At 39.6% G+C, this 14,278-nt stretch overlaps 4 protein-coding genes across 4 annotated transcripts; 3 read left to right on the forward strand and 1 right to left on the reverse strand.

The window, feature by feature from the left end:
* Positions 1-803: 803 nt before the first annotated feature.
* MELLADRAFT_73301 (uncharacterized protein) lies at positions 804-1,644 on the forward strand (the record flags this gene model as incomplete). The annotated part of the gene is made up of 2 exons (XM_007416763.1): positions 804-987; positions 1,071-1,644. The coding sequence occupies 2 exons, from the start codon at positions 836-838 to the stop codon at positions 1,336-1,338; spliced, it is 420 nt and encodes a 139-aa protein (XP_007416825.1).
* A 1,280-nt stretch (positions 1,645-2,924) lies between these two features.
* Positions 2,925-4,337, forward strand: MELLADRAFT_68266 (uncharacterized protein; the record flags this gene model as incomplete). Its single annotated transcript, XM_007416757.1, has 1 exon — positions 2,925-4,337. One exon carries the CDS (start codon positions 2,925-2,927, stop codon positions 4,335-4,337), a length of 1,413 nt encoding a protein of 470 aa, XP_007416819.1.
* A 3,152-nt stretch (positions 4,338-7,489) lies between these two features.
* Positions 7,490-11,973, forward strand: MELLADRAFT_118197 (uncharacterized protein; the record flags this gene model as incomplete). The annotated part of the gene is made up of 3 exons (XM_007416804.1): positions 7,490-7,759; positions 7,849-10,861; positions 11,863-11,973. 3 exons carry the CDS (start codon positions 7,581-7,583, stop codon positions 11,971-11,973), a joined length of 3,303 nt encoding a protein of 1,100 aa, XP_007416866.1.
* Positions 11,974-12,542: 569 nt separating this feature from the next.
* MELLADRAFT_112338 (uncharacterized protein) lies at positions 12,543-13,630 on the reverse strand (the record flags this gene model as incomplete). The annotated part of the gene is made up of 5 exons (XM_007416811.1): positions 12,543-12,782; positions 12,866-13,068; positions 13,137-13,211; positions 13,278-13,402; positions 13,473-13,630. The coding sequence occupies 5 exons, from the start codon at positions 13,628-13,630 to the stop codon at positions 12,543-12,545; spliced, it is 801 nt and encodes a 266-aa protein (XP_007416873.1).
* Positions 13,631-14,278: the final 648 nt, after the last annotated feature.

The following is a 14,278-nucleotide window of genomic DNA, read 5'->3' on the forward strand; positions in this document are numbered from 1 at the left end:
ATCAGAGTCACAAGATAATGAACTGATTCGACTACCAGTGGAATGCAAATTGTTTCATTTACTTTGTGATCAAGAATTAAGACTTGCTAGTGGTCCACTCTGTTTATTGAAACCGGTTCCAGTTCGACTCTCTTCACCAAAAGGCGATGATCCGAGGAGAAGGATCTCTGATACAGAAAATGATACAGATGAGATTAAGGAAGTTTTGGTGATCCTTCAAGTCGGTCTCGCAACGTTTCCAATACATAGGCGTGAGTAGCTTCGTTCCATGAAAGTAGTCTGATGCTCAAAAGCCAGAATTGTGCAAATACTAACCCATGCTTGCTCCACATAAACAGATACTCCTTTCGGTACTACGGCTGCTTGTTCATTCAGTTATCTCTTCAAGCCTGATATCCCCGGTCTACCATCAGGATACATCAAACTCGTTCTACCCTCTAGACCGATCGACGCGTTTCCTCTGATCAATGAACCTGGACTGACGCCTTCTCGTCCGTCCGAAAGTGATGACCTTGAACCGCCACCTGAATTGATCGCCTTGCGGAATAACTTTGAACAAGTCTTAGTCGATATGAATATCTTACAAGATCAAAGTTTACTGGTCACCGCCGACGAAATGAGTCGAGCATTGATCGAACGTTCCAAGTTACTAGTCAATCGTTGGGTTTCTGCCATTGGAAGTCCTCGTTCACCGGGGAAGGAACCTACTGAGACTCAACATGACCCTGCCAAAGATGAATCAAATGTCCTCAAAGGTGCCGATGCACTTGAACACGCCACGGGTACTTTCTCAAATTACTCGGGCCGATTCGCTTCCACCCTTGACAGATGGTCCATGCGTTTCGGCAAACAGCTTAGCGAACGACTAGCCCCCGTCTCTCCAGATTCCATCTCTAAGGATGCCACTCAGAAATCCTCGCCTGGTTCCCTGTCTCTCAGTGTTATTTCCGAAGCAGGCTCAAAGCTGCAGACAGGAATTACTGAAAGGTAAACGATACCCTTTTGCTTCCTCTTTGCCCTCATTTCTTTGTCATCATCTCACTGAACATCCGCTTTTCCCCAACTTTCAGCACTAAGATCTTGGGATCAGGCATTGTGGATAAGGTATCAGAATTACCTAAGCCAGGGATCGCACCTAATTTGCTTACTCGCCTTGGACATTCCGTACAAAACATCGGCTCAACCGTCGGCAATACATTCCTTGCCACTTCTCCTGTGAATCACGTAACTCGAGTAGGAATGGGAGCCGCTACCTCAAGCCCAGAAGAAGAAGATGGAAAGTCAAATAAGAAGCAAGAAATCTCACATGAAATCCAACCTGCTTTTGTGGTTGAATGAATAATACATGAAAACCTCAAAACCAGTTATTCCTAGCAAGTCAAACGGTGCAAGCAATACGATCAATTGAAAACCAAAGTGGAGATTTTATGTAACATTGAATTTCACTTTTGATTTTTTTTTTCTCAACTCGTTTGGATCATTGCATCAGTTGTACTTTAATCATTTTAAATGTATTTTCAACTTCAAGCTATATGGACCATCTTCTCTTGGAAAAGCTTTGTGTGATGTATTAGAATATTTTTATGTAGGTTCTTATTATCTATAAGATGGAGATTAATTGAGAATACAGATAGTAGTGGTTTGTAGTTTGCAATACTATGTAGTGAGAGGAATTTAATTATACCTTTTGTATTAGACTGAAATGATTTAGCCTTCACTAGTTTCACTCCTCTTATGAAGGTTGATGACTGCAGTAAATGTATTGTACATGCATGATAACAGCGCACTAGGAACTAAACAATTATTTTGGCGTACATGATCATGTGGTGGTCCACACATCTTTTTGGTAACACTACATAACTCAAAGTATATCTGTTCTTTATTCAACTATTGCCCAATGACTGTCTTTGAAAGTTGCAGATAAGGAGTAGGATATGGTTTATGGATATTTTTCAAATTGACTTTATCTGCGAGATAGTAAACTGAAATTAATTGTCTATAAGGATTATGTACACATGCACAATTCCAATTCAAACAAATTGTGACTTATGCTCAGGATTGATATCTTTTCTTGATATATTGCTTCATGATCCACTCAACTCAACAAGTTCATCTTGACAAAGGGGCTTGCAAGTGAGCTTATGCCATACCCACAAACTTCAATATGTCAAGCTTTCCAGCTCAGTGAGCTGGAAACCTTTGGCCAGAGAGTGTTTTGACCCTCCATGATTCCTTAGCCTGTGAACAGATATCATTTGGACCCACAGATTAATTTCATATCCAGGGTATGCTACATCCAATGACACAATCTACCATTATTGTTTCAGACCCCCAAGGGCTTGAAGTTTTCAAAAACATTATGATTTCTGACAAAGCCTCCCAACTTGTTGCAGCAGACAGGCTGGGGTGTTTCAAAACAGGCAACTTTTGATTGCATTTTTGATGCTTTCCTGGAGCAATTGAATGGAGCCGGAAAGACCAGATCTTGTAGTCAAAGCAGTAGAAAAAGGCATTTTTCGGTTCACAAGCACATCTACTGGTAGGCTGAGGAGAAATGGAAAGTTGAAAACCCCTCAAATAATCTTCTCCAGTTCACACACTAAACTTCATGGATAAGCTTAACTCAATCCTCTTACCCACCTCAAAATATTGTATCTATACTTCTTATCCACACTTATTAATGTGGGATGGCTTGAATCTAGTTTCCAAATCATGTTTGAAATGCTCAGTGTTGTTTTGAAAGCTCTCTTGTACCAATCAAGTATAATCTGAATTGAGCATAATTGCCTCACCAGTATATTTTTATATAAACCACAGGAACATTGAACTATTCTTTGGAGTTATAAAGCTTGTGGCAGAACACTAGTGTAAAAAGAATCTCCCTGATTCAAGATCCCTTCTGATTTCATTCAGACTCACCCAACATGACTTTATATCAGTTTTTCATGATCAACTGTTTTTGTTCATCAATATTGAGAACTTATTGCTCACCTTTAGATGGTCTGCTGTACTCTATTGATGCCAACTCAAAAGTGGGGGCGCATAGTCATCTAAGAGATACACCATATACATCAAGGGCACATGTTGATCAATTGATTCACTCAGACTCAGATCATCTTGTTCAGGATAAAATGGGGGAAATCACCAGTATTGATGATCCAACACTCAGTTTTGTGCAATCAGATCAAAAGTTGGATGTTATCTCCCACAAGAAACAGAAGGTGACTGTGACTGGGCATCCACAAACTCCAGAATGGTTGGGTGACAACAACTTTTCTCAACATGGCAGAATCAATAAACCTGCTTCTGTTCAACAATTTGAGTTTTTTCCAACTAAATCCAATGAATCTGTTGAAAAGACATTTCAGGAGGTTTCACCCAATACTTTTCATCATCCCAAAACTTACAATGAAGAGAAAAGACCACTTCAACTTTTGCCAGAATTCCATCAAGAAGAACATTTTTCAAATCTTGATACTCTTTTGTCAATAGGTCCTCCATCCAAACCTTCTGATAGAATTTCAGACACAGAAAGCTCCACATTGATGATAAAACCATTGGACACAGCAGCTGAGGTTGAAGAACAAGATTATGGTACACAGAAATCAGACCAACAATCAGGTTTTGAAGAGGTTCCAAAAGAGTACAGATTGGGTGCTTGCTATCAATCTGCAATGTACATACTCCCAAGAGTGGGTGAATTGATTGTTCAGAGTCATGGATCTCTTAGTAAACAAATTACACCTTGGCTTCACAAATTAAACAAGCAAATTGGACCCAAAATACAATCTCTTTCTATTCCTTATGATCAAAAAGACAAAATACAAGCTCAAATCTCAGATGCCATTGAAGTACAAGCAAACAGTATAGTGACACCAGCCTTCCTTGCCTGCTTGAAATTTGCTTACCATAGGAAATCTGAAGATCTCAAAAGCATATATGACTCAGGATGGAAGTTTATTTCAAGTATATTTGAAGCATGGCAAGATATAGATTTGAAAGGAGCAATCAATAAGAAGTTGAAATCTATTTCAAAGAAAAAACAAAGACTTGATCCTGTCTTTATGTTAAGCTATATATTAACATCAAACTATATATGGGGTGCGATCTCCATGACATTTTTATGGAAACTCTGTGATAAGTGGGACAAAACATACTCCAAGGATAAGAAAACAATTCCTCTTGAACTTGATTTTAAGAATTTCTCACAGAGGATTCTTTCAGGTATCAAAAAGGAAGGTGAGTTTATCACTAGTAGGAACTGTAAGCCATTAAGAGTAATGCTACTGGGGTCCCATAAATCTGATCAAAGAATGGGCAAGTCTACAAAAAAATAGCATCAATGGAATCGTCTACACAGGTTTGGTACATTAGATAAGATCCGCTTGAGCTCATCAAAAATTCTAGGGTGGTCATTCAAATCAAAAATCTTGAATAAATCATTGTAAAATCAATGCAAAGTAATGGTTCATGAAGAGAGTGGTTTCTTAACCTTTTTTAAAAAATGTAGCAGGGCATCAATCAAACACATATCACACCATAAAGTGATCTAAAACATTGATGGTTTTAGCAATGTAATAGGAAAATGTCTATCTACCATATGATGTGTTGGAATGATCATTGTTTTACAAACCATTCCTAGCCAGGGCCTTTCAGATAAAAATATACTGACTCTCAATGAGTGACACTTATTAAAACAGTATCCAGAGGATTGTAGGGCTACAACCCAGAAGCTTTGTAGATTTGTGAACCACAGCCCTCAAAAGTCCTCAATCATCTAAGATCAGCAATAGTATCAATGTATCCAAGGAGAGAAAAATGTGTGATTCAAAGACTTCTGTCAGCTTTGACACAATGGAATGGTTGTATTTTCAGGGAGGACAGAGTGCATTTGAGCCTGTCATTAATATCTATAGAGATTGATCAAGGAATTGAGACCCAACACCAATTATTACTTACAATTTGAAGCCAAAAATGTCAGTTTTTTTGTCTTCAAAATAACTTCCCCCATAATGTATATGTCCAAATCACAAGGATTACATTCAGAATTATCTGATCATAGAGTGTGTATTCAGAGAATCTTGTCGTGAAGGGTATCAGTTGGAATGACACCTCTATGTTCCAGGTACCAAGATGCAGTGTTGGTTTTGTGAGATTGTAAAAATTAACTGCAGGTGCTAAAAGCCTGGTAAAATAAATTCAAACACATAGTATTTAGAGCTTTGGAATCTTGGATGAAATATAGGCAAGCAATGCCAACATGTCTAGCTTATAACATACCTAAGGTGCAATAAAAAACAGTGGTCAGTAGCATTCAGGTCCAGTACTGCATTTGACTTCATGATTACATTTTTATAGTTCTGTTAGAGGAACCTTAAGACTGATCTTGTATTCTATTCCTTTGGAGCCAGATTTTAGTAAGTATTGAACCATACACACTTTGGTTCCAGAATCATCAAGTCCACCATGTGGCATCAGACCTCTACTTACCTCCATGAGATTCATTTATGGCAAGTAAATTTCAGTTCTTTACACTGATTGATCAATAATTCAAAAAACATCCACAAAATTCAGCATCAATGGCAGCAGTCCTTCCGCCTCAGTATAGCAGATTAGACCAGCTCAACCCTCCTCCAAATAGACAGACGGTCTGGGTCCTAGATCAAGCCAGATAAGTTGGTAATAATATCATACCAACAATGGAACCTGTTGATCAATCTCCAAAGGATGATTTGTTAGACTTCCAAAAAATATGCAGCAAGAATTTGATCAGTTACCTTCCAGTTCCACACCCTCAAGTGATGATTTCAGAGAAACCCTCAAGGGTGTTGTGATTGCAACAGAATGATACACAACTCTAACACTTCTTGATATCATCATTCTTCTTCACCCAAATATCTTTAGCCAGTCAGAAAAAGATATGCTGACTATAATCAATGGGCAGATGTTCTTGAAAGATCACTGAGAGGCTTCAAAAGTTTCAGCTCTAGAAGAAGCAGTGTGGATGGCCAGACCACCGGTCTCAATGTTTCCCAATAATCCAAAACCAAGCATCCTGATAAGAAATGTACTGAGTTACCCTCCTTGCTCATATACACATGTTACCCAGCATATGGCTTGGGGACTTTGGTTGGCTTGGATAGAATGGGATGGTTGTGATGTGAGTAACAAACAGTTTATTCCAACTTCTGATTTGTGCAAAGATTGATTGAGGAATCTATTACCCAACATCCATGATTGTTTACAATCTGAAGCAACACTGGAGAGCTGTACATCATTTTTCAAGGCAGATCCAAATACATCTGCAACATGGTCGTTTATCATTTCTTCTTCTGAGAATCTATACCAAAAAATCAAGGATCCCTCTCATGTTGCTCTGTGAATACAAAGATCCTTCAGGTGTCAGAAAGGTGTAACTTGATGCACATTGTCCACACATTCATGATGTAAAACAAAGTGTTGGTGGTAAAAGTCAAGCAGATCATCTATCAAGAATCTACAACTTGAGCTCTTGAGTTTGATATGATAAAGCACAGCTAAACACTTGGATGTGTGCACCTGAGGTGTCATCAAGCACCAGTGTTCAAGCCATTCCAGGTCTAGAATTGAAACTGATTAAGAATTCTCTACAGATACCTTTGCCAGCATTTCTCTTTGTAACAATGATGTTTTGTCTGTTGTTTCATTGGACTAGTTTTTCACCTGGTATATTCCTGGCCTTGAATGTGACCCATATTATTGGAAGTGAGGAGTTACAGCTTCAGGGGTGGTCATCACCAAGCGGGATGCCTTGGATTTGAAACATTACATTACCTTTTGATAGAATCCCTTGGGTTTCATCTACATGAGCTTGGTTCAAAGCTTTTTTGGGTCTACACAAATTCTCAGAGTAATTGTATGAGGACCTTGCTCCATATATTGCCATTTAGATACCTTGCATTTTGAATCCGAGGCCTCCTTTTGCCAGTGCAGACCATGAAAGTTTCACCAGCCTCATTGATCATACTGTTACATCAAAGTGTTGTGAAAGACACTTATTTATCTGCTGGGTTTTGGATTAATCCATCAAGTATTTTGTGTATCTTCTTCACCGTCTACTGAGGCCATTTTCCTTTGTTGGACAACTTTTTCATGATTGGGTAGGAAATGTGTTGATCACCGTGAGGTCATTTGACTCAAGTGGAATTGAGTGATTAAGATGGAGTGTGTTATGGTGGTGAGACAAAAACCAAATCACGCCAAGCTCAGCATAAGTTTAACTCGAATAGAATTGTTCTTCACACTCTAATTTTGAGTTGGTATGGTTGTATTCAAGGAAACCAATTCAAGAGAATTTCCAATTTCGATATCAAGGAAACCATTCAATTCGATTAAAGCATATAGGAACAGACGAGACTGGAACCTAATCAGAATCAGAATCAGAACTATCAGAACTCAAACTAGAAAATACGATTAGAAACAGAATGACCATTCAGATAAATTCTTGTTGTTCTAATTCATCAAACTGAACTCAACTTCATCATTCAAGAATCAAATCAAATCAAATCAACTATTCAATCAATCAAGAAAAAGTAACAAAGATGGATAAAGAAGTAACGAAAATGGATAAAGACGAATCAAAAATCGATAAAAGTACCCTCCAAACGTCAACTCAACATCAATCTGATCAATTCTTCATTATTTTCGGTGGATTGGCTTTATTACTGCTTCTCATCAGGCTGGGCCCGCTTTCTGCCTTTCTTTTGATTGCAGTTTCATTGTAAGTGGATTATTGCTTTCTGATGAATTCCAATTGAGCATCTTTTACACTCTTTACTGACCTGATCTCTTCTTTTCTCTTCTTCCTAGCCTTTTCTCTGCTTTACCTGAATTCCGTTCAATCGTCGATAGCACTCTTGGCCGTTCACCTCCATCTCAAGATCGTCTTCGAGCTACTTTTCAATCCATTGCTAATCTCCATGACTCAATTGAAGCCGGTCATTCATCTTCAGTTCATCAGTCTAGCAACAAATGTCTTACTCTACCCGTCGCCTCTCCTGATCTTTCTCAAATACCTCCCGAAATCGTGACTGCCTTTATGCCTCTGATTGATAATGTTATGCATGATTTTATTGAATCTTGGTATCTCAAACCAACTATATCCACTGGTGATCATACCTTTCTTAATCATCTTCGATCATCATTTCAACATATCTTAGTCAATACGTATCTAAAGATCTCATCAAAGTCAAGCAAAGAGACATTAGTCTATCTCGTCGGTTGTCTTGCCATGAATCTTGTTCGTCACATTCATGATCCACCTTCATCCAACTCTTCTTGGGAATCCAAACAAGCTCGCAAGTCTCAGAGAACACTTCAAGTTCGTCGAATCTCGGAAGAAATCCTACTTACTCTTGGACCGCTTCCTATCACTGTGTCTCCGATCATCCTCAGCTTGCTATCAGAAGTTTTGACCGTTCAACTCATCTCGGGTGTCAACTCACTAGATGACGACTGGTTCAATCGAACCATTATCACCTACTTGGGTCCTGTAACTCCTACACTGATCCCCGCCGAATCGTCCTCTGAGGTGGAATCTTCACGCTCTTCGATCTCGTCAAATCCTACTGAAAATGTGCATTTCACAAGTGCATCTTCAAATACTCGGTCTTCACCACTGTCCTCTCCAGTGGAAAACTCTGTTCCTTCAGTTGAGCCAGAAGATAGCTTATCGATCACTGGGCAGAACCTCTTAAACCTTTACTTGAAATCAACTCCGGACTTACTCTCCAATGCCTCTGCCCGTCTTCCTGATCCCATCCCACTACTATTTCAAATCACACCGATATGGTCTCCGAAGCAATTGTCAATGAATTCACCCACAACCGCTTCTTTGCTAAGGCTTCAGCAGTCTTCACATCACGCGCCCACAGCTGAACCGTTTACCAATTCACAAAACCCCAATGTTCAAAGCTTGGTCAAGATCTGGACACACCTTGACTCATTCCGAAGAATCAGTCAAATCACTGAACTGGAAACCCAATTGATCAAGAGTGATGCAATCTCTCTTCTAAGCTCGTTGATTGCCCCTCTTGACCAGGCCATCAATGCACTCATCGATCAAGAGGAGGATCAAGCCACGCGTCACACTTTACTCAACACCTGGCAATTCGTCGTGGTAGAAACTCTTAGAAGACTTGAAGACGCTAATATCAATGGTGCCTTGATATTCCAGAATATGCAAGACTGGGTTCTCGACCGAATACAACGGATTGAGACTGATGAACCTGACTCGCAACATCTATCGGTCAATAACATGAAAGATCCGGTACCCAAGCCCCATAACCTTTCCCGTAACGGACCAACAGGCCAGGAGACTCGTGAAGAACGCATCTCGTATATGACCATCCCACATGTGCCTTCTATGGTCAATTCCTCCAATTCAACTTCTCCGCCTAGGTCTCAAACTCTTCCTAACCGGTCAGAAGACATCTCGTTTAGCCGTCCCATCCATTCTGAAACCACCAACGGCCGTCACCAGTCTTCGCCGTCTCCTTCTACCCCACCAGCAAATTTTAGTGAATCTCCTCCCTCTAACCTTCAACATGGTCGAATACCTTCTCAACCCCCGATGTCGCCACTTCGCAATCACAGTTCGTTCAAAGATGTCCCAGAGGAAGGCGATATGGCTGATGGCTTTTCATTTGACGATGCAAATGATATAGCAGAAAAAGATCATCAACCTTCTCCTCATCACTCACTAAAAAACTCGCATATTCTATCGCAAGCAACACGATCGTATTCATCAGATGCTCATATCACGCCTCAGTCAAATAGGCTTTCATCTCAATCCCACGAAAGAGCCTCTACCGAGTCTCAAACGGCTCCACTATCCACTTTCAGCGTCTCTGTGACTGATATATCATGTCCTACCGCGTTTGATCCGAAGGGATTGATTAAAACTAAACGGGACCTCGAATTTATGATTGCTGTTGAAGTTTCAGGCGTACCTGGATTCATAGTGACAAGAAAATGGACCGAATTAGAAAAGATGGATGTAGGAATCGGTAAATTAAGATTGATAGGATTAGGCACCAAATCATTTCCCAGAGCATTATTACCGACAAATTTGAATTTTAAAACAAGTGATCATCTTGTAAGAGAAATTGAAGGATATCTAGCACATCTTTTAAATCATGAAAGGTATGCCGAATCATTACCAGTATTGAATTTCTTTGCAAAAGAAAGATCAGGTTCTACTAATAAAGGAGGTTTAATTAATCCATTGGGATTAGGTAGTCTTCAATCTACTTGGGATACGATTGGTAAAGGAGTGGTTAGTGTGACTAAACCTGTTAATATGGCGGGTCAAGGATTAAGTCAACTTTCAAAAGGAGTATTGGCTGGTTTACCATTTGGAATGACTCATCAGAAGGATACTTTACCAACGGATGATGAAGGTCTTATGAAAGTTAATCATGTTGAGCCCCAACAACAACCGCCACCACCACCACCACCATCGAATAGAGTGAATTTTCAAGACAGACTCAAACGGTTTTCTATTTCTGCTACTAGTTCTTCTGCTTCGACTTCTAACTCGTCTTTAGATTCACCTCCTTCTATTCCTGAACAATCACAACAACAAGTTCAACTTACTGTATTGTACCCAAATCCAGACTCACCTCACTTGATCTCGGATAGTGAGCCTACTCCTGTTCAATCATCACATACTGTTCCTGAGGCAGTGACACCTACCATGGGTAAAGGATATGAGTTTGAAGAGAAAGAAGCAGAACCAAAAGCTTGTGCTACTCCACCTGGCAAACCTACCATTCCTGGACCACCTTCCACCATCAAAGCGGATTCCACCAAAGCGGAAAAAGTTCAACATCAAGAAGAAAAGGAAACCAAGAGTCTAGTAAAAGAAACTATGATTGAAGAAGAATCGAGTAAAAAGGAAGAAGCCATTAAAAAAGAAGCGATTAAGAAAGAAGAGATCAAAAAAGAAGACATTAAAATAGATGAATCAGATTTAGAAGCGATTTTAATAGCCTTGATGAGTGTATTAGAAGCAGCCTATGGATTAAATGAAAAACAAGATTGGTCGATGAAACGAGGGATGTTACGAGTTTTGGAAACGATTTTGAGAACGAAGAAATGGAGTAGTGTATTGAAAGGTAGTCTAGAAGGATTCTTAAATCAAATTCAAGAACCTAAGATTATTAATGAATGGATTGGATCTAAAGAAAAGAAAGAGGAAAAGACAAAAGTCGAAGAGGTTGATGTTTCTTTTGAGGCTAGAGAGCGTAGGAAACTTTTGGCTAGGAAGTTGTTTGTTGAGTGTTGGAATGGGTTGAAGATTGGATTAGGATCGAATGGTTTGTTGAAGATTTGTTTTTTGATACATAAGATGATCATTGAATTGGAATAAGAGATTGACTGATGAAGGTTTTGTTTTGTTTTATAGCTACTGAAATTGCTGCTGGAAGAGTTTTTGATGTGTTTCAAGGTGAAGAAGGATCTATTATCATGTTACATAATTTGATGATGGATTTTGTTAGGATTGTATTATTGTTATAAACATTAAAGATGAAGAAAATTAAGTATTGAAGTCAAATTGAATTTGTTGATCATTTTTTCTTTAAAATCATCAGTGTGTTTCTTTTTTTTCTTTCTTTCTCGTTTCTTAACATTTGTTTTCGTTTTAAAATTTGTTGTACTTTTTTGGTTTACTTATATATGTTGCATTTCAAAAAGTTTGAAAAAAAAAGAAATTGATTTTCTTTTTTTTAGGTATTTTTGGTTTTGGAATTGGATTGTGTGCAATTATTTTGTGAGAGTTTTGTATGTATTGAGTTTTGAGGAATTATATAGCTTGGATAGGAATGTGTTGAGAAGACGAGTTATACTGCGAATTTGGTCGAAAAGTCAAACGCTTCAAGAAAAAGAGACGCATACTATTTATGGACAGATGGTCTGAGTTTTGCTCGTTAATCTTGTGAAAACCACTCTTCTCAGCTTGTAGTGCCACAGTGAATAATGCACTGAAATATCAACACAAAAGACACTCAAGACTGGATTTATCTGAAATATGTTACGCCACCGGGCCAACCGGGTCATGCTCTTCCGACGGCTTGTGAGGGAGGAGCTTGTGAATCAACAAATACTTTGCCTGAAAATCTCGCACCGTATGCTCATCATGGTATTAAGACCGTTGCTTTTTTACTTGCACCGCGGATCTCACGTAAGGCATATCTGCGGCTTTTTGGGAAAACACTCTGAAAGTTTTTTTATTTGCAAGGTCGGATGATGACATTGTTGCGAACATGTTCGCGTGAACGTATTTGGCACAAGGAAAGGAACTGTGCGCGACAATGAGGTCTCAACATGAATGGCCTTGAATAAGCACGAGGATATAAAGATGCTTGCCATAAGGCTTGTTTCATTTTTTATAGGACATTAGGAAAGGAATTTAATTTAAAAACATCTGTTTTTATATGCATGGACAAATGTTGGAATGTAACAAATAACTTCAATAGGTGGCTAACAGAATGATGGTCAGTTTACTTTCTGTTGTTGTTGTTGTTGTTATTGTTGTTGTTGTTGTTGTTGTTGTTGTTGCTGTTGTTGTTGTTGTTGTTGTTGTTGTTGTTGTTGCTGTTGCTGTTGCTGTTGCTGTTGCTGCTGCTGTTGTTGTTGTTTCGATTTCCGTTATTTCCTCCCTGGCTTCCGTTATTTCCACCTTGGCCACCCCCACCTTGAGTGAAAGCCACACAACCGCCGAATGGACCGGCTTTGGCTCCCTAGAACAGCGCAGCGAAAAAAAGAAGCAAATTCAGTGACCGCAATGTGAGGCATGATGAGAAAGAACAAATGGGCAACATACATTGAGGCATCGAACAATGCATGACTGTCCGTCCTGTCCACCTGTGCAAGACTTTCCAGAAGGAAGAGTAGCTTCGATAGGAAGATCGATGGCTCTGGCGTCTGAACGACCATTCCGACCAGGAAGATTCACAGTCATTGGGATCGGTTCAAAATTCATACCAGTGGCACCGTAGTCTACAGCGCAACTGTATGGCCCACCACCTGTGATAGAACGATGCAACTTGGTCAGCATTGAAAAAGAATTGTGCAGGATGTTGAAATGAGCTGACCATCAGCGTTGATTTGATGACCTGTGAGACGAATCACTCCGTCTGGTCCAACACTAGGTAATCCGGCTTGTTCAGCTGTGATAGAGAAAGGAATGGGGTCAGCGTATGTCTTCATAAGGGATTTTATAGGACTGTGCATACCCTTTTGAAAAGATTCAGGCATTGGGATTGGTCCTCCAATAAGTGTTCGCCCACAAACCGTAGCAATACCTTTTTGAATGTCTTCTTCTCGAATGACTGCACTGTCAAGCTGAAATGGATCTCGACTGAGAGAAATAGATGAAGAATGTTAATAATATAATCACAAATCGAGAAATTGATTCATGTTTGACTCACGCTGTACCATCCCGTCGAGTGGTTGGGTCTACCCCAAAACCTATACCATTGACACCATTGGCACCTTGCATACTAACAAGGGTAAGATGTCCATTAACGGAAGTCAAAGTAATGGAGATGACGACGGCGAGGGAAGCAACGGAAGAGATTGAAAGCATTTTGTCTGATAGTGTTGTAGTTTGAAGTCGAGAAGATCGTTAAGGCTCAACTGATAAGTGAATGTGCTTCGCAAAAAAATTAACAGTGAAATATAGATAAGGTAAATATCACAGGAAACGAAGAATTAAATGTGTTGTAAAGAAAGCACCAGGCTCGCTTTTGATAAACAATGACAAGAAACAATAATAATAATACTAATTAAACCGAAAAAAGGGTACGAAACGAAAAACAAACACTTTCAAACTTTGCGATGAACTTGGAAGCCTTGGAGTGAGTTGAAAGGGAAGCAGAGACGAGAAAGCGGATGATCAAGATTTATACATTCGCTCGGGTATGTGATGAGCCTCAGAAGCTGAGCTCATGGTCCCGGCGTGGCATGCAGAGGAGCAAAATGATGAAGTGACAAGACCAGTTCAAAGTGTCTTTTCGCTGGATGAAGCGGAATCGAGTAAACCAGACCAGGAAGCCTTGATAGGCGCTATACAACGCTCAAGATTGAAAAAAGTAGCAGATGGCCATCAGTCTCTAAACTGTGGTTACTTCAAATCGAATCGCTGGTTTCGCCTCTCAACACGTCCATGGCTATGAATTACATGGAGACCTTTACGCCTGGCGGTGGTTTTGCGACCAAACCACACATCGTACCA

The sequence above is a fragment of the Melampsora larici-populina genome (genome assembly GCF_000204055.1).
Source record: "Melampsora larici-populina 98AG31 unplaced genomic scaffold MELLAscaffold_64, whole genome shotgun sequence".
NCBI lineage: Eukaryota > Fungi > Basidiomycota > Pucciniomycetes > Pucciniales > Melampsoraceae > Melampsora > Melampsora laricis-populina.